The sequence below is a fragment of the Homalodisca vitripennis genome, chromosome 4 (assembly GCF_021130785.1).
Source record: "Homalodisca vitripennis isolate AUS2020 chromosome 4, UT_GWSS_2.1, whole genome shotgun sequence".
In the NCBI taxonomy this organism is placed as follows: Eukaryota; Metazoa; Arthropoda; class Insecta; order Hemiptera; family Cicadellidae; genus Homalodisca; species Homalodisca vitripennis.
The window spans coordinates 64,575,314-64,596,530 of NC_060210.1; the positions used below are offsets into that span (position 1 = coordinate 64,575,314).

At 35.5% G+C, this 21,217-nt stretch overlaps 1 protein-coding gene across 4 annotated transcripts in view; it reads right to left on the reverse strand.

Annotated features, from left to right (window-relative positions):
- Positions 1 to 21,217, reverse strand: part of LOC124359413 — a 466,804-nt gene that overhangs the window by 131,742 nt on the left and 313,845 nt on the right. For all 4 annotated transcript variants that reach the window (XM_046812141.1, XM_046812143.1, XM_046812142.1 and 1 more), the window contains one exon: positions 19,404 to 19,497. In XM_046812141.1, the coding sequence (XP_046668097.1) occupies positions 19,404 to 19,497 (94 nt within the window). The remainder of the gene's footprint in view (positions 1 to 19,403; positions 19,498 to 21,217) is intronic.

Below are 21,217 nucleotides of genomic sequence, written 5' to 3' on the forward strand. Positions count from 1 at the left end.
TTAACAATGACATTAAAACGGCTAATAAAAATGTTTTTGAAATAAGAAAATAATTATAAAATTTCAAGAGGTGATTTGAAACTTATATTAATAATTTTTGGAATTTTTAATTGAGCGATATGTATTAATCAGTTTCACATTTTAGGGAGCAAATATTTTAAGTTGAGTTTAATTCAATGAGTTCTAAAAGAAACTACTATATTTTTCAGAATTTTTTTTAGGAAATTGTTATCAAGGTTTCTCATATATGTATTACTTTCTAATAATAACTCCTTGTTTATTAAAGCTCATTTGGTAATAATAAGTTTTGGAGGCTCCAATCATGGAGAACATGTAAAAAATTCTTCCGCCAAGAAGATTATATGAAATTTTTAAAAACTCTGAATATTTTCAGAGAGATTATTTTTTAGTTACTTGTTGTAGAAAAGAATCACATATTTTACAATAAACACACAACATATGGACAGTTTTTTATGCTCTATAGTATATAAAGCTACTAATACACTAACATTATATTATTTTTAATTTATCAATAAAAATAATACAAACACTCTAAAAACATTATGTCATAAATGTTGTAGAAAACGTTTTTATTTTAAAAAGTAGGCTGTTTAATGTAATAAAATGGCTTGCTTGTTGATAGTAAGAAAATTTCAAATTTCACATCTAGTGTTTTTGTGTTGGTTCTATAATATTAAGTACTACATGCGCCAATAAATGTTCTGAATTAGTATTCACAGACAATTTCCTTGCCTGGCAAGATTAAATTGCCCAAAAATGTAGACTGCATCCAAGACGACTTCTACTTGATACGAAGGCAATAATCAATGAACTATGTAATTATTAACAATTTCCTTGCCTGGCAAGGGTAAATTTCCTCAATATGTAAAACAAACCGAGAGAAACTCTGCTCGATCCGAGGGCAAAAATCCATGAATGATGTACGTATTAACAATTTCCTTGCCTGGCAAGGGTAAATTTCCACAACATTTACACTGCAACCGATAGATACTCTGCTCGATCCGAGGGCAATAATCAATGACTCATGTAGATATTAACAATTTCCTTGCCAGGCAAGAGTAAATTGCCCAAAAATGTAGACTGCATCCGAGACGAACTCTGCTCGATCCGAGGGCGATGATCAATAAATGATGTAGATATTAACAATTTCGTTGCCTGGCAAGAGTAAATTGCGCAAAAAATGTAGACTGCACCCGAGACGACCTCTGCTCGATCCGAGGGCAATAATCAATGAATGATGTAGGTATTAACAATTTCCTTGCTTGGCAAGAGTAAATTGCCCAAAAATGTAGACTGCATCCGAGACAACATCTGCTCGATCCGAGGGCAATAATCAATGAATGATGTAGGTATTAACAATATCCTTGCCTGGCATGAGTAAATTGCCCAAAGATGTAGACTGCATCCGAGACGAATTCTGCTCGATCCGAGGGCAATAATCAATGACTCATGTAGATATATTAACAATTTCCTTGCCTGGCAAGAGTAAATTGCCCAAAAATGTAGACTGCATCCGAGACGACCTTTGCTCGATCCGAGGGCAATAATCAATGAATTATGTAGATATTAACAATTTCCTTGCCTGGTAAGAGTAAATTGCCCAAAAATGTAGACTGCATCCGAGACGACCTCTGCTCGATCCGAGGGCAATAATCAATGAATGATGTAGGTATTAACAATTTCCTTGCTTGGCAAGAGTAAATTGCCCAAAAATGTAGACTGCATCCGAGACGACCTCTGCTCGATCCGAGGGCAATAATCAATGAATGATGTAATTATTAACAATTTCCAATTGGAGAATGCGGTCGCAATTGACATTATGCAATGTCTCCTTGGCGCGATTGGCTGATCATTGCGGCACCGACCAATCAGCATTCGAGGCCGGGATGGGTAGTCAGGATACAAAACAAAACAATAACAATGGCACTCGAAATTAAATTAGCATTTGTAAACAAAGCAGACATTTTTTTCTTTAATAGAAAAATGATTAGGTTTCATAATACTGTAAATTGTGATTTAAAAAAATTATATTTCAGAGATATCCAGTGGATTATTTATTACACGTTAACGATATAGTCTAGCAAGCACACTCAAAAATATCCGGATACCGACTGAGGTTCTGATAGGGATTTTAAAGATGTCGCATAAAAACTAGAAATGTGTTTTGTCGTCTGGATCAAGGGCTTCTTCCGATCGTACTAAAGTAACTACATCGCTTAAATGCACATTTTAAAAAATCCGGATATAACATATCCTGAAAGAAAATTTCTGGGATATTCTTTGTTAATACATACTTGTTAAAAAAAGGTTTGGGTACACCACATCACGTTGCACCTAACAGGCTTCGCTAAGGTTGCATGGAAAATTTCAAATCTCGTATATTGTGACACACTACAAAAATTGTGTCAGCCTACTGAGTGATAGGCATTAATGACACTCAGTCTATTGTTGGACTTGCACCGTCATAGAACTCTTTCTTATCTATGTAGAAATTAACTTTCATACAAAGTTCAAGATGAAATCCTACTTGAGATAACTTGCCACATGACACAATCACAATTATGTTAAGTAAGTTAGGTTTTATAGCAGAGTTCATATAAAAGTTGCGGCAAGTGCTAATTATAGTGTACTACAAAGTAAGGGTGCTTTGAAGTCAAATATTGTCACCGATGCAGTCTACTATATTTTTTTTTTACTCTACTTTATTCAAAAGTGTCACTTGTTAAAATCTCATGTGATTGTACAGAGTTATTTAAAAATGTATTATTTCAGCTATTTTCTCGATTCCATCAATGGTTACCCATAACACTAATGTAAAAATATATTCGCTATCGCTCATCCAAATCCCATGGAGTGACATGCACCATCATCGAACTCAGTGTTTTTCTAATATAAATGAAGCTTCATACAAAATTTCTAGTACATATATAGCTCAGTTCGTTTTCGAGGTATTGTCCAGACAGACAGAAATGGCATTTTTCCAGCCCAACAAGCGATACGCTTCGCTAAAGCTCAGCCACTTCACATCATAAAGATTATTACGATGGCCTTATTTATTAGTTTATTGTTTAAACTCTTCATAATCATTCTACAAGAGAAATCGTCAAATCATACAAACTTCCACCGTCATTCAGCTTCTTTGGTCAATTTTTGTAACCTGCCGGCGGTATGAATAGAATATTATGTCATCTTTATATTACTTTGGGAGGTTTAGGTAACTCAAGTTTGCAAGTGATCGTATGCAGTTCATGTACTGTCGTGCTGCGTTAAATAGATAGTACTGTTGGCTGCACTCTGCACTATGACCTTGATATGTTTGCCTTATGATTTTGTTTCGTATGAGGATTTCTTCCATCTGAAAAAGAGAGCAAGAAAGACATCCCAATAACCGTGCTTTTATGTTTGTCTAAAGAAAAAAATGGGAAGGCAGGCGCAGGACAGAAGTGACTGTCAGTTAGTCCCGTTACTGCCTTACCATTTCCCCCTCGTGCAAAACATACATCCATAGCCCGCCAAAAGAAGTAGTCACTTCAAAAAGACAAACATATCAACATCAGTTGTGGGCTTTTTTGAAAGCCACTATTTTAACAAATGGGTTCTAAGAAATACCTGATGAGATAAAAGCAGTCTTAGACTGTAGAGTTTGGTCACAGTGCGGAATATCATATAAAAAGGAGAATCGTGATGGCATATACCGGCAGGGAGAAGGACATCACTTCCTTCTCGGCAGGACAACTTCTTACGTCTTCACCTTCTGGTGAGCAAGATTACAGGCAAGAGCCGCCACACCGGGAGTGACAGCAGACGGGAAGGCCAGACGGGCCACCGTGAAAGTCGCCGTACTACCCGATAGCACGGAGGTAGAGGCTAGGACGATGGAAGGTCCAGGTCACAGTTACAGCCCATTAAGTCATCTGACCTCGGCTTTCCAGTCGCAGATCGCTTGCACCGTAAACCCCTGACGCCAGTCATGTTCACCTCTTTGGATACCTAGGTCATTATTCCCCGGGTCACGCGCCCCTTCTAAACATACGAACGTACAAAGACCGGGCTTCGGTGACTGGAGGTTTTACTTTATTTCAATTTTCCCAATACAAACATTAAGTAATGTAATGCACTGTCTATGTACTCATATAAGCTCACTGTTAGATGTTAAAAATTGAGCTCATAAGGAGTTTTTTAGTGTCTCAATATTAAAGAGAAACAGAACTGGCAAGCACGCCATAAATTAAATTTCATTCTCTTTCTCTTGAGAGAAAGCCCTGGGAAAATCTATGATATAAATTTATGAGCTACAACTCGTATCTATGCTCCACAAGACTCTACTTAGATACGATTGATAGATTTTGGGAAATGCTAAAGATTTTACTCAGCAACCCGACGACAGATCGCACAATTTTTTAAAATGAAACATATTTTTTACAGTGTTTGACATACTTTGGTCATTTACGAAATCAGTGGCGTTACTGAAGTACTGAAATAGCCTGGTCATATCACAGGATAAACTGCAGTCAAGTCTTACATCGAACTGTCATAAACAATCTCCCATCTATAAAAATCCTGCTAATTTAGGCCTACCCAAAAACAAATATTTAAACGTTAATCTAAACGTACAATCAAAGTAAAATATTTGGTATAGCGTATTGGATAACACAAAAAGATAAGCGTGTCTGTATGACTTCACGCCTTCCCCTGAACTCAAGCATAAACTGTGAATGGTTACTTTGAAGGCGCTTTTCTCTATGCCAATAATCCCGTATTTTTTAATCATAGTTAACGTGTTTACAAGAACGGTTCAAAGCGACTTGTAAATTTGTACTGACCTCCCCGGGTAATCGAACCCTTGACCTCTGGGATAGTGAGCCGCAACCTTATCCTTACGCTAAGGTGAAGGTAAGATCGGTTTTTTGTCTGTTGGAATCAAAACTATTACTGTGTTTATTTTAGAAACCCCCCTCTTACAAAATATAAGCACAATAGGATCATATACATATAAAATGATAATTACTCCCGATGAATAAAAAAAATTGTTAATCAGATGATTAAAACACTATTAGAATTTAATAAAATACTACTAGTAATATCACAATTTTCTAATGTAAATAGGAATAGGATATTTATAAATTCATTTGTCAAAATTCGTTAGTTTGCTACCAAAATTAATTAATTTCAATTTTTAATTATATATTGAGACTTCATGAATGTATAAGACTGTATATACTTGTTTATATTAAGAGTATATTCCACAGTAACACACACTAATCGTACGTTAGTATAAATAATAAAACAATAAGTATTAAATCTTAGATATAATAATTGCTAAATTTTATTAGTACGGCTCTAACATTCAGTTTGAAAATAACATAGTTTTAATGTAGAAACGTGTTTTTTTCTAAATGCGACCACAGGCAAGAAACAAATGTATTGTTTGTATCTATTCCTGCGATGGCACATTATTTTATGTTATACCTTAGAGTTAGGGAGTCGCACATATTTACGCTTGTATATAAAAGGTTCTATTGTGTTAACTACAGTACTCATCACATGTGGACGATATATTGTACTACGGTCAATAAATGAAGTAACAACAATCTGTTACAACCTGATAATTAGAGCTATCCGATATGAGCTAAATGACTGGCATCTATTGTCATTGGTTAATATGAACTTTGCCCTCTACTTAAGTGTTCGGGCAGACATGATCTGCATGTTGTACGTGTGTTAAAACATTTTATAGAACATTGCAAATGTATACCATTCTGATAATTTGTGACCATTTCTGAATCAATGCTATTATTACTTTGGTCTCTGAAACCTTTTGAATAACCAAAAACCCTTGTTTAGGCACTTGAATACGCTCGCATTCCACAAATTTAATCATCAACTATAGCTGAAAAGATCATGGAAATGTTTATATTGTAAACCTTTCAACTATACTAATTTACAGTTTTATTTGGAACATTTGCATGAAACAATACCGTTGTGATTTTGCCACGATTACAATTTACTTAGGAAAGTATATGTGCAGTTTAATTTTCATTTTAAAGCAAGGCAAGGTGTTTTCCTTGAACAAAGGAAACAGTCTCTAATCAGGTGTCAAAGCCTTGATTGAAACCACTCCTAGACTCGTTACCTTATATATGTAATGCATATAAATAAATATAACCATGTAAAATTCTACGAAGGACATTAACTATTTGTTTCAGAGATAGTGTTATCTATTGTTGTTGAACACTGAAGCTAAATAAACGTTGAGTGTTTGCATGTACTTACAACCCTACACTCCCACTTGAGCCTTCACTCAGGCGTCATTGAATTAATGGCTTTCCCGAGTTAAATGCAAGGCCTACAAAGAAAAAAGTATCTATTTTGACAAGTCCAGGAGAGACCATGTGTGTTTGTCTTGATGAGTGACAGTTTTGAAAATGAATTAATATAACAACTGTTGATTGCCATATTATTTTCAAACATCTCGTACAACGATCTTGAAACCCTGCAAGGAACGTAAATGAAGTTTGTTGGCACAGTTGTATTTTCTAAAAATGTCTCGCAATATTAATCTGTCTAGTATAGCAAGGGGGTTATCGCGTAAAGATACAAATATAGCAAGAATGTATAAACCACGATTTTAAAATTATTTTATTGGATAATCTATACTATGAAATAATTGAGTAAAACGTGTGAAACAGTGCGGCTCGTACATGGACACCTTACAGAAGTTTTAACTAATTGAAAAGGCTTAACACTCGTGTTGAAATATTAAACGCATCTGAGCTTGTTGTAATTTCAAAAAGAAAAAAAAAATTATTATAACTCATTTTGACGCTATTTTACTACTCAAAACTTTGAGTGGCCGTCATCTTAACGAGACTTCAAAATGTTTATATGACCAAAAACTATTGTAAACGATCCGAGTATTAAAAAACTATAATTTTAAATATATCAAGAATTTTAACTGCATCATGATGTTTAGTGGTATATTATTACCATATATTATAACTGTGGTATATAATTTAGCATTAACACCGGTAAATAATGTCTACAAACTGACTATCCGGAGTTTCAAAAATATTTAATGAATACTAACGAACTTCTGAAGGTACTCGTATATGTAGTTGCAATAAAATTCGAAGATTGAATTGATTTTAAATTACGGTAGTTATTGTGTTCGTAAGTTTTTAAACAATTTTTTTGGAGATCGAGTAATATATATGAAATGTAGTTGCAAGTAAAATTAAAAATTTTATTTAATTTTCTACCACTTTTCTAAATACGATTTTACCCATTTAGTAAGAAATTTATCATCCGAACCATCTCTCAATTCTTTATTTTTTCTCTGGTTTTTAGTTGCATACACATGAAACATAAAATTTTGACACAATATGTCCATTTCAGTGAAAAGTGGGGCAATGGGAAGAAGACCGTAGGTATAAAAAGTAAACTAATATTATGATACTGGTCATTGTATATTTATAATTATAATTCCAATTAAATGAGTACAAGTAAGTGATAAGAAACTAGTTATAAGAGGGAAAGGAACAATAAAATATAAGTCTGATACAGGCCTAGATATCCTCTTTCAAGTATAAGCAGAGAGGTTAAAACCACAGACACAATAACTTTTCTCTGCAAGCTTGAAGGTAAAATTTAATAATATCTTATTTAAATATTGCTTTCTTTTATTTACACATTCCTTTCTTGAATATTCTTATTAAGGAATATTCTTATTTGGATCGAGTTAAAGGTTAGGAGTGTCGGCAGCTCTATTTTTCAGCTGTCTTTTTATCAGCTCTAATCTTTTAAATTATTCAAAAGTTTTATATTTTCTGTGTTTAAATCAATAATATACAAAGTAATAAGAACTCTGAACTAAAAATCTTGACTTCTTTCCGACTTTATTCCACCAAAATCACGTAGAGGGGCGGTTGCCGACTTTTGAGGTTAGAAGTCAACGTGTTTCAGTCTTTATGTCTACAGTGAAATACAGTGCTTTATATAAATCAATTTTCATCTTAAACTCATCAACATTCATCTACAAGAAGTTACCTCTGAAGAAAAGTGGCCATCCTACACACATGTAACCCAGGTAACACCGCAATACCCACCCTTCTAACCCATAGCCTATCCTGGCCGATGCCCACGACTTTACCTCAACCGAAAGGAACCTAAAATCCCTTCTAAATTATTTAATTGGCTCAAACAGTTCTAAATTAAAAAACCATCAACAATAACGTCTCAAAATAAAGTCTCAAAATCAAATCAAATTCTCAAACCTAGCAAACTGTCATTTGGCCTAGCCTGGGGGCCTATAAAAAGCAACCAAAAACAGGGTTTTTCTTTTTTTTCCCCAGAGCTATTTCACTCTTGGTTTTGTACTGACTGCACATTAGTAGTAAAATTAGTTGCTGCTTTAACATCTTATGCTAGCAAACAAATAGTAGTAAGTTACTTAGGCTAGGACCAAGGATGACTGTTATGACATGCGCTGCCTGCTCACTACAGATTGACGACAGCGAATGCAGCTCAATAGCCTGTGATAAGTGGTTTTACTCGCAAAGAGAGTATAGTAAATTAAAAAAGACTCTGTTTAATAATATTAGGAAAGGTGACCAATGGGCCCTGCCCACTGTGTATTAACTATTACCATAGCCTAAATTTCAAAAATATTGACACAGACCTTCTCATTGAAAACTATAAGAAGGAACTATTAGTTTTAAGCAATCAAAATAGTTTTTTAAATAGAAGAAAACAAGTCACTCAAGTCTGCGCTGATCTTAAAAGAAAGAGAGATCGATGAACTTAGGGTTTCTTTTACAAACGAAAAATCAAAGGATGAACAGGGTTGGCGGAGAGTTGTCAATGGGGGGAGGGTGCTTACTTCGGAGACGGGGGACCAGGCACTCAGAACCTCAAACTACTTTGAGACTTTGAGTGCTACCGAGATAGATAACTTACCAATGGTGGAATTCCCTCCACTTGGAGATAAGAGGAACGGAGCTCAGAGGGGAAGTCAACACAAAAAGGGGGGGTCGGGTAGAAAGAAAAAAATTCACCTTGTGGGGGACAGCCATGGCAGACGTTGTTATGGCAGAATAAAGAGTGAAATGGACGCCGAAGTGAGAGCCAGTTGTTTTTCCGGGAAAGCCTCTTTCTTTTTTGATCGATCATGCAAGCGAGGCCGAGGGGTGAGTCCTGCGGATTTACTGGTAGTAGTGGGGGGGGGGACAAACCAAGTTTCCGAGGATAGTATCTCGGTCTGACGCAAAAAAATTTGACTCGTTGGCCGGCATCCGAAAGGGAGACGTCCTGTGGTCGAGACGCCTTTCAGGTTTGATGACGTATCCAAAATCCCTTTAAATTCAAGAACAAAACTAAAAGATAAAACATGAATGTACCAAAAAGAAAAATGGGCATATCTAAGCTTAAACTCAATGCTTGAATAGAAGCTGTTACACCACTCATGGCCTACATTTGAACCGGGCAGGTAAAGATGTCATGTGTAGCCTAATAAATAATTACATAAGTTTAATGGGAAATCAAAATTGTCAAAATCAAAAAAACAAACTAAACACAACAGAAATAGAAAACAATTAAAAAATTTGGCACACTAAACCAAAAAATATCAAAATCAATCAAATTACAAATTTAAAGATCAGTCCATCCTAAATGTAAGAAGTCTTCTTTTGAAAATGGGTCAAATTGAAATCTTCCTAGAATAAGAAAATCCTGACTTTTTTATTGTTAGTGAACATGGGCTAGACTCTGAACTAATCAATATGGTAAATTTTCAAAATTTTGTTTTGGAAAGTAGCTATGAGAGAAATAAACAATGAAAAATGGGTGGAGTAGCTATTTACAGAAATAAACAAACAATTCTAAAAACAATCCGTTCGAACATAGGAAAGAATTTATTGGAAAATAAAGTGTTTGAATGTTGTGAAATAAAAATTGGCTCCGGAATAGAAAAATTCCTGATAGCTGGTATCTACAGAAGTCCCAGACAGTTGCATAAATACTTTTATTGGAAAACTAAACCAGTACCTCTCAAAAAATTAAATCGACAAAGACTTTAAAACGAAATAGTAATTGGAGGAGACTATAATATAAATATTCTTCAAAATGACAACAATGCCGTACTTTTAAAAAAAATGCTTTTAAAAGTTATGATTAAAACCAAAAATAAACTCAGCTACAAGAATCACTGAAAATACTGCGACTTGTATAGATAACTTTTTCACTAAATTTAGATCACACTACCAGCAATATTATTGAACCACTAATATCTGACCACCAAGCAATAGAAATTACGGTAAACATAAACCATAAAGACAAACTGAAAAATAAAAAATCAAAGATTAGATCCCTCAAACATAAAAATTTGCAGGAACTGAAACTTAGACTAAAAACTGAAAACTGGATGGAAGTATTAAATGAAAATGACGCACACAAAAAAATATCAAAAATTTGTTGACACTTTTTTATATTACTTTAACATCTCATGTCCCGGAAAAAGAAACTATTTTTAAAAGAAAATATTAAAATTAAGTGGAAAAACGATGAGGTGATGACACTTAAAGCTGAAATGGTCCGAACATTACACAATCACTGGTTTACAATTTAGAAATACTGAAAATAAAGAAATATACAAAGGCTCACTGAATAAATATAGACAATGTATACTTGATACCAAAGCAGCCTGGTTTAACCAGAGAATTGAAAATGCCTCAAACAAACCAAAAGAATCTTGGAAAATTGTAAACCAGCACAGAGCCTCTACATCCACTCATGCTAAAAATTTAATTTTACGTCAAGGGAATAATGTATTAAAAAATCCTAAAGACAACTGTGATATAATTAGCAGTTTATTTTGTAAATGTTGCCAGTACCATCAGGCAGGAACTTGACTGCAACAAACAACATTATTATAAAACATAAAAACCGACAAGATTTTTAATAGATTTGAATTGGTAAATGAAGAAAAAATTGAGAAAAAATGTTTAAAAACTTTTTCTCCTAAAACATCAACAGGACTTGAATGGTGTGTGTATGAAAGGTGGACGGTTGCAAGGTGGCCAAGGTCAGACCACTTTTTAAGGGTGGGGATGGGTTGGAGGTGTGCAACTATCGTCCCGATATCCCTCCTACCAATTTTTTTTCCAAATTTATCGAAAGAGCAGTTTGTGACCAACTGACTGCCTACCTAGAAGATAATAATCTCTTGGATGGCAGGCAGTATGGTTTTAGAAAAAAACAAATCGACAAAATTGGCACTCATTGATTTCATAAACGAATGTATCGATGCAGTTGATGCAGGGGAAATCGTTTCATGGTTGCTATGCCGATCTCTCTCGAAGGCCTATTCGACTGTGTCGATGCAGACACACTCTTCCCAAAAATTGAATTCCTTGGGCATCCAAAATCCAGAGTTGGGTTGGTTCTCCTCATACTTGAGAAACCCGATTCCAGGTGGTAGAGATCCAACACGAGTCAAAATTCAACAAAATTCAAAATTATCGCTCAAAACCCTGAACTGATCCAGTGTGGGGTACCTCAGGGATCAATTCTAGGACCATTGCTTTTTTTTGATTTATATAAATGACATCACAGATGTCGTTCCCGAAAAAAACTTTTCATTTTTGCAGACGATACCACTCTTATCACCAAACAAAGAAGTAGGGAGGCTCTCGAAATTGACTCTTCAAAATCAATAATCTTGCCCAATTCTTTTCACAAAATTTTTCTCAAACTCAACCCAGAAAAAACACAAAATGCATGGTCATTCAGACCCAGCAAAGAAAATCCAAAACTGAGCTTTCAGGAGCCCCTGTCATTTGTATTGGTGATGTTTGAGTTGGAAACGACCTCAACAGCAAAACTGTTGGGGGTGATGTTGGACGAGGGTTTGTGTTGGACTGAGCAGTTGGTGGCATTAGAAAGCAAGCTCTCAAAAGGAATCTTTGTCATTCGAAGCCTCAGTGCTTTCAAAAATCTGAAACTCCTGAAAAATGTCTACTACTGCTTGGTCGAATCGCACATCTCCTACTCAATCGCCCTGTGGGGAGCAAAGGAGTCAGCCTTGAGCAAAATTTTCATTCTTCAAAAAAGGCAATCAGAGCAATGCTGAGACTGCCCCCCTCAAGCCCATTGCAAGCAACACTTTCAAAGGCTGAAAATCTGTACTATACCTAGTCTTTACATTTATGAAATGGCAAACTAGATTAAGTTCAACCATCTTGAATTTGTTAATAACACCCATAGGTACAATACTAGAAAACAAACATTTTGTATTCTGAGCAGCATAACCTAAAAATGTTTGAAACAAAACCACTCTACTCAGGTCTTAAAATTTATCAAAAACTACCACTTTTCCATTAGAAACATAATTCCTGTAAACAAAATTCAAGAGTGAACTCAAAGATTTTTTAATAAAAAAAAGTTATTACTCATTGTCAGAGTTTTTAACAGAAAGTTAACACAACCCCCCCCCCCCCCCGTGACCCTTTCCTAGGGCACTAATGACTCGTCCAACGCCGTTAACCAGGCCAACTGGAACATGACATCAAGTACAAGTAAGTAAAAGTAATAAAAAAATATGAACCATTAAAAATAGTATATTTCACAACTAGTGGGAAAACTGTTGTTTTTATATTGAGATCTTTAGACAAACACTGAAAAAATACATCTTCTTCACGAGTTTTGAGCATTATTTTTCAGAATACCACATCATAAAATAAATACTATGATTAATAATATTACACAATTTTTAAAAACATAATAAAACAATATAAAAAAAGCGGTAAGTAGTGAAAATGCATAATTGACTTAACCTGTTAACAATGTCTTTTTTCTCTCTTTTAAGCCTCAGTTCTTAGGCAATGCTGGCTTGTTTAAATCACTGTGGCTATTATTCCTATCATGATGGACCTTCCCGGGATTTGAACCCGTGATCTCTCAGTTAAGGAGCCGTGACTGTATCCCCGTGACTAGTGTCTACGGGGGAGGACCTCAACAATTTCAAGAACAACGCAATGTCTTTACTATTCTTAAAAGTTTTCGTCGTTAGTGAAAATATCATCATTTTTTGGTAGTATACACAAAGGAAAACAGCTAATATCGGATAAAATGCGTTTTGAGTCAACACACTACCACTCTGCAACATATGGTAATTTTTCCAGAGGAGGAGCCTCAGGATCTTCCAGTAGATTGTATCTATCTGCTCTTGATCGTTACTCTAGATCGATCTGGGTAGGCTTTTCTCGCTTTCTTCCCTGGGGACTACGATAGAGTGAGGACGTACCTAAGAAATACCGTATATAGAGAACTTATACTTCTTCAAAGCTAGCTGTCCCGGTCTGGTGCAGCGGTTTACGGTATCGTTTCTTTGACTTCCAAAAAAGTCTACGTACCTCTTAGTTTAGTATTTTAGGGCCCAGTATTTTCCAAATTTAGTGATAATCAACGTTAAATTGTCACAGTGTAACATAGACAGGAAAAAACGTATCATATGCACAACATTATAATGATCAAATAAATATACTGGATAAATGCTTGAGCGATTTATTACATATTTTTTCACAATCAAATTGTCTTATATAACATAGAATAATCATCCCATGAAGGTTCCTCTGCGCGAAATATCACTGCCGACAGCAGAGAAAGTCCTTCAGTCTTGTAGTCCATGTGCCTGGCAGGATATAGTCATTACAATACGAGAGATGGACGGGTCACGTGGCTATTTGCCGTTGGGATAAATTAGACTGGAGTACCGTTGAATGAGAGATCAACTCATTTATCATTTATGTTTGTATATTTAGCTTACAAACTTAATGGCGTATATAAATTAGACACCTGCTCCTTGAAGTTTATAAGTAAGAAAATGTTACTATATGTTTCATCTTCTTTGAGTCTTGTATAGCAAATATGTGTCTTAAAATGGAAAAACACGTATAAAATTTAACAAATATTAAAATAAGTCTGGACGAAAATCTTGTCTTTAACACTAAATTAAAATTCACTTGTTACACTCCTTTCAAATGACATCGATAATCAACCAGATATCTTTAACTTCGTCAAATCAAACAAGGTTGAGTTTTGGCACAAGATATATATTTGAGTGATAAAACTCCACCTCTATAGTATAAAATATCAGCTAAATGGTTTCGCATTTTTGTTAAAATTTTGACTGACTATAAATCTAGATTGAGTCTGAGTAGAAATCCAGTTGATTTTAGTTTTTACGGAAATAACTTTTTCTAGCATCACTACATCTTATTCCACATAAATGAGAACAATTCCTATTTATCTATAAAGACCCTAAAAATATTCAAGAAAAGCACGCGTCACTTATCATTATATGACAAGTTTTACTACTAACTCCTCCTAAATCCCTGTCTCCAGACAACGCTCCAAAATCAGCTGACGCGGAGAACATAACCTCTAAAGTAACCTAACCTAACCTAATCTGACCTGACGACTCGCTCCATGTTGGTGGTGGTGTCGTGAAGCCCGTGCTAACTAACAAAACCTTATCACAGGCTCGCGAAGGCCTTGGATGGAGTCATGCTAATGCTAACACGCCGTAAGATGTGCGAGGTGCTCCTCATTTGTGCGACTGTTTGTCTCGTTTCTCGCCTAATTTGCTTCATTGTCGCTTCTTCTCTCCCTTCTATTGGTTCGTACCGGTGAATTTTTCCTTCATTAGGTGAACTTAAGAGACTTAGTTGCAGGTATGAATGGTGATTTTAACCGTGCAAAAAGTAATTGAAGAGTAATTATGCACAAAGGAGTTAACGTGGAAAGATAAATGTGACTCAAGTAAAGGAGAGGCACGATAACACTGGTTCTCCGAAGTAAGCTTTGGTAAACAACATTCGCTTTTAATTGCAAAACATATTTTTGTGCTTGAATGCAAATTTTACCTCACGTTTTACAAAATAAACATTACGTATTGGAGACTGTTGTTTCATGCCCTTCATAATCTGCTTTTTTAAACCAAAAACATTAAAATTGGAAATAGTGCCATCTGTATAAAGTATTGAGAGAAATGTCAATTTAAGTTTTTGAAATAAAAAATTCTCCCTGCATGTAAAGTGAACAGATTGAATACCTTTTTCTTGACTATTATGACCTTAAGAAAAATAATAATACTGAAAACAAGTTAGACTTTGTGATATAAATGCAATATTTGAAAGAAGATTATAAGAAGTATGAAATGTTTTGTCTGGAGTTGTTTGACCCGTAGTACGTCAACATAATCTTCAATTTCGCCAAATCGTATCTAGGAACCCGAACAAATTTTAAAACCACGAGGGCGTGTGTTGACAGACACCTGATTCTGCGCTTTCCTTGAATTTCAGCCAAAACACCTCCCAGCAGGTAGCTACCATCAATCTCCGACTTAAAACACGCGACGACTCACATTTCGTACACCAGCGCAAACTCCCACCGAGTTCAGAAATACTCCGTCCACGGGATGAACACAAACAACGCAACTCCCTGCCCACGTGAACCGGAACAGATGTGGACAAACAGATCACCTTGTGACCAAGGGTGGGGAAGATTGTGACGTCAGAAGTGACGCGAACGACGCAGCGATGTCGGGTATGACGTCGCCAGTCAATCACAACAGCTGTATTTCTGTAAGCGCCACAAGGGAAGGTAACACCGGAACTCTAGTAGTTGGGTGGCAGCCAAAACAGCGAACAGCCGCTTTGTTTGGCGGTGGACACCACACAACAGCTGTTAGTTAAATATAGCTGTAAGATCAAGTGGAGGGAGAGAAGTTTCAAAATAAAAGTACAAAAATAATTTTAATGTTTGTCTAATAAGTGGAAATGGCCATATTTAATTTAAATAAAGAATTAACGAGGAAAATTATTTGCTCCGACGGAGTTTAAGGTGGTAAATTGGGTTTTATTTGGAATAATTCTTTTAATTTTTAAACAAATATTTAGTTACAGCTATTTTAAATTTTAAAAATTGCTGAAATTAAGAAAAATACACAAAAAGCATCAAAACTCATCATTAAACTAACTGTTTTAAGGATTGAAGCACGAAACACATCCGAGTTTATCATGTCCAAAGATAAATGTTTTGATGATAAGGATGCGAATTTTTTAAAGCGTGAATATAAAAGATGACTGGAGGAATTGCTGTATTTGTGTTTATAACAATTATTGGTTCATAAACAATTTTATAGTAAATCATGTCATTTATTAAATTATATTGAATTGTAACTTGAAATTTTATAAATAATAAATCATAAGGAAAATCAAATCAAGTTGCATATTGAAACTATAACTCATGTTCATACTGAAATATAAACGTTTTTTACCCTCAATAATATATTTCTTAAATCTGGTTCTTAATTTTCCCAACTTTACTACTTCTTTACAATTTCTCGTGGAGGATCAAAAATGTAATTGTGCCTATAGAACTGTGATTTTAAAATTAAAAAAAATATCCCAATCGTATTCTGATTGCACCATCTTAAACCTGGTTCTCTTATTTACTGGGCGAGTATTCAAAAGATTACACAACACAATCTCTATTTTTTCCATCAACGATTTTATATATATGTGTATATTTCGGTTAAACGTGATTGCAATAGTTGTTAGTACCAACGTGGTTAAAAGGCTCAATTATTAGTAGAAATAAAACGAACAACGTAACATAGATAACTATAAACCGGTGTTGTTGGCACTTAAGTTTATGAAAAAACAAATATAGACCAAACAGTGGTAACATAAAACACTAGAGTTTGGCAATGTCTGAATAATCCAAACACTCATAAAGTAAACCAACAACGCAAAATTCTATTAATACAATTGGCACGAGCTAATACGTACAGAAAAACAAATTAAAATATAAAGGTCAAAACACGTTAAGAGGAAGAGAAGCCACAACACAGATATTATAAAGAAAACAAATAATAACAGTTTAAAAGACTGTGACAAAGGTTAACGTTATATTGCAGACAAACAAAACTGTTTTTCTAGATAACAGCTAATGTATGTAGAGATACTGCGCACATTTGAAGCTTTACCTTCTGTGTTTAGGATGGATATCAACGTAAAACCAGTGCAATAAAATATTTATAACGAATTATTACACTAAATTATGTTAAGATTTTCAACTTATTGGAGATTACTTGTTTATAATTGTATTATAACATGTTAGCAGTAGCGTAACTATGAGGGGGGGGGGGTACGTCCCCCCGAGTACTAAACATAAATAAAACATCCGACAGGAATCCAACTTGTTTGAAATACAGTAGTTAAATGTTTTAATTTGAATCAGACTGGGGTGTGCTTTCCAATCAGATATACCCCTTCCTCCCCCCCCCCTAAAGGCGGGATCTAGCGACGCCACTGTTTGTTAGTAAATATCTTATTTACTTGTTTAACCAGAGATTATGAAAGTGTGACGCAAGAGTTGGACAGTTCCCGAAGCACAAGTACGACTGAAAATGGCCAAAACTGCGCTGAAGTGGTGCAACTATGACACACCACTGAACTGGCTCTGGTCCAAGGTCTACTAAAAATATGAGTCTAGTCGTTAGGTCCAGAACAGCGGGTTTATACGCTTGCCTCACGTCTGTTCAGTGATACGAGATCTCGGGAAATGGGTCAGAAAATGTCGATTTAGTGAGCATCGCCTTCGACACCGACTTAAGCGGTTTGGCTAAAAAGAGAACGTTATTGCTGCAGTTTGGCACAGTATCGGCGGATCACTAGATATGCTGTGTACTGTATACGTTCTATACTGTATACAAATAACACCACGTGCACCACGGCGGTTGCTAATTAACGTCCGATGCCAGTTTTAGAACTATCCAAGTCAGAACTGTTTATACTAAATATTCGCAGAATCCAGAATTAAACTAATTTTATGCGCAATAACGTGAAATGGTTTAAAAAGCAATCAATGACATTGATATATACTGAAAATGGAGCCTTCTTGCTATCTATCTACATGGATTCCACCGATTTAATATAATAATGAATAAAATATATATTACATAATAGACGTTTACTAAACTCAGATTATGGGACAGGTGATAGAAGATTCTCTTGCGAACAATCATTACTTTAAATTTATTTTTTATGGAAGAAATTTTATTTCCTGTCATATAAAAATTCGAAACAAAGGATAGTAAGAAGGATGCTTCAAAACCTACAATCGGCGTAGTGTTCACTTGCTGTTTAGTAATAGCACTTCACTGTTTTACATACTTAACAGTTTAAAATGCAATGCCTTAGTGCAGACGCAATACCCAAACTTCTGATTTAATAATAGCTATACTTGGTTAATAATAACTAAATACCTTAAAACTATTATCTGTTTGTATTTACACAGTTGTGTTTTTAAGGTTTCAGATTTCGTTCATTCAATCAAACTGATAGAAACTAAAAACAAAAGTGAAAAGTATTATAAACCACTTAAAATTTATGCCTGTTACGTTGAAAATGAAAGGCTTCATTAAAGACGTACCTTTTTCTGTCACCTGGCCAACAACGAAAGCACTTTCTGCTACGTGTTGATCGCTGCTGAATTGCGATGTACGAGATCTGTGAGGGAAGTAATGTATTTGAATTGTTCTACGCGTTATATGTACTGTTCATGCTCTTCACTGGACAGTTCAGTTCTATTTCCTCCACACAGTTTTTAAAAGAACATTCCTACAATTTATGAAACCAACTTTAAAATTGAATGTGTACTTTTTACCACAAAGATTTGCTTTGTCATTTATTCCTTTACTATTTACTGGCGAAGAAATTTTATTATTTAAGGATGAAAAACCGCTCATGTTATGGACGATCGAATTTTTGAGACTCTTGAGATTAGTACAGGCAAAAATCGACAGAGAAGGACTGACGTGAATGTTTCTGAGTTTCCATAAGAATCGGTTCTAGAGAAATGCGTTTTACGCCATAAGAAAAATGTAAAATCTCAACCCTTTCACGCTCTTATTTTTTATCGTAGAATTATCGGCGATGTCTCAATTTTTGGGCATCCTAAAGGAAAATACGTAACCTAAAGATAGTTGTAGTTTTTTCTTAAATGTATACTTTTTGAACATTCGTTGTCAAACTACTTTTGACAAGTCAAAGTACTTTTTGATCGTTCAAAGTCAAATTAATCAAATACAAAACAATTTGAGATTCTTTGACGAGGCAATAAAAATACTTGCGAAATGAAAAGCTTTTTGATGCATATTAGAAATATCTTCAAAATAAGACGATCTCCCATATTGCTACGATTAAAGGTGAGGGTGTAAAAATGTTCGAGTAACATTGTTCTTATAGGGTCTAAATTAAGACGGCCGCCACTGCAGCTATAACGGCTAAGACTGTATACCTGATCAAAGTCTTACAACTGACCTGATAGTGACGGCGAGAAGGACAATGATGAGGCCGACCAGCAACATGGCGATGAGAACTCCGCACAGCATGTACAAACTGCCGTTAGGGTCATCTGCAACATGGAGATACATGGTGAGTGAATACTAGTGGACAAAGTAAGTTAGTTCTCAACAAATTTTAGCGTGGTCACTGACTGATTGAACCTCCTGGACAGCATGCGATGTTACCAATGAAGAAAATCCGTCATAGATGAATAGAAACCAAGGTGAGGAAGTTCAAGGTTTGGTTGTATTTTGTTACCTTTCTTTCGCAGTTCATTGTTCCTTCCCTAATAATTAAAATCGTTGCCGGATACTAGTTTTATATTAAAAAGTGTTGTAATATTAAAAACAACTTTGAACTAAATGAGTCGAAGTGTGTCACGTTAAGGAAACAGTTTTAACTATCCGTTAGGCCTACTCTAAAATTACGGTGTGGGGTATGAATAAAATAAATATTCAAGATAAAAAATAAGAACGTCTTGTTCTTGACGATAACAATAACGTCGACATACTGTAAATTGGTAAAAATATAATTGATTTGTTTTTGGTATAAACCACGCCACTAACTGAGCGAGGGTCATAGTAGTTTCGGCCGAGGAATGGTAAACAAGAAGAGAAGTATAAAGACAAAAGAGTTCGTAGTAGTTCAAATGAAGAACACAAACTGCTGAGGGTATAACAATTGACACTTCTGAATTTTTAATTCTATTCCGCTTTGCACGATTTACTAGCTAGATTCCCGGTCACATAATTGAATAGTGTCTATGAAAAGAATGGTTCAATTTACATCGGAGAGACGAGACGGTTGACATCCACCACACGAGAGAGCGAACACACTGGACTTACGAAACGCGAATATACGGAAAAGATCGGTAGTAGCAGAACTCAACAAAACACGCAATAGAATTTGTCGAAACAAATGTACTTGCGAAAACCGTCCATTGTTAAAACGAAAATGAGAGAAACCTTAGAAATGATAAAGAAAGAAAATAACTTCCACAAAGAAGATAGCGTGAAATTGACAAAAAGCTGACAACCTGTAATAAAGAAGTCATTGATGACAATTGGTCGTTGGTTGGAGTGGTTGGTGCTTCAACCAATCACCTCCGGCCCTTTCAACTCTTTACAGACTGAATTACTGGCAGTTTCGGTTTGACATCTTCACAGCGAGGCCGAAATATTGCTGGGATTTAATTGAGTAGGGAATGTTTCCGATGTGAACCGGAGAACTCAGAAATGTCTGTTAATTAATTGCAGAGTTCCGTTAACTATCCAATAAAAAGCTTTGTTCGTCATCTGTTAATTGCCTTGTTCTATACAGTTGTGCACGCAAATTTAATGTGCAAAGCGTTATTCTTGAGAACCATTCCTGTCTCGGGAATTATTTCCAACCGAAAACGAGGCGGGAGTCCGAAGACGAGAACAGAACAGGCCACACCGTCAAGCGCCAACACCCAATGGCCGGGGTCCGTTTTTTGTGGTCCCTGCCGGGTCTGACGAGGGTCGGACTGTGGGAACAACGAGGCTTGTGTCCGCGACCGTTTGTGCCTCCCCACAAACCGTCTCCCGCATCCTCACACACGCCTGGCTGAAAACATCGATCGAGTGAGAAAGTAACTCCATCGTTTAGACTCTCGTTACTCTATAACTTGAGCGCTCGGCTGAAATGTCCTATAGAATAGCGAGCGAGCAAAATAATTATTGGTCCAAGAAATGAGAGGACCGTAATAATATATGCAGGGATATAGAAAAGAGGATATAGACTTTATAGTACAAATATACAAATTACAT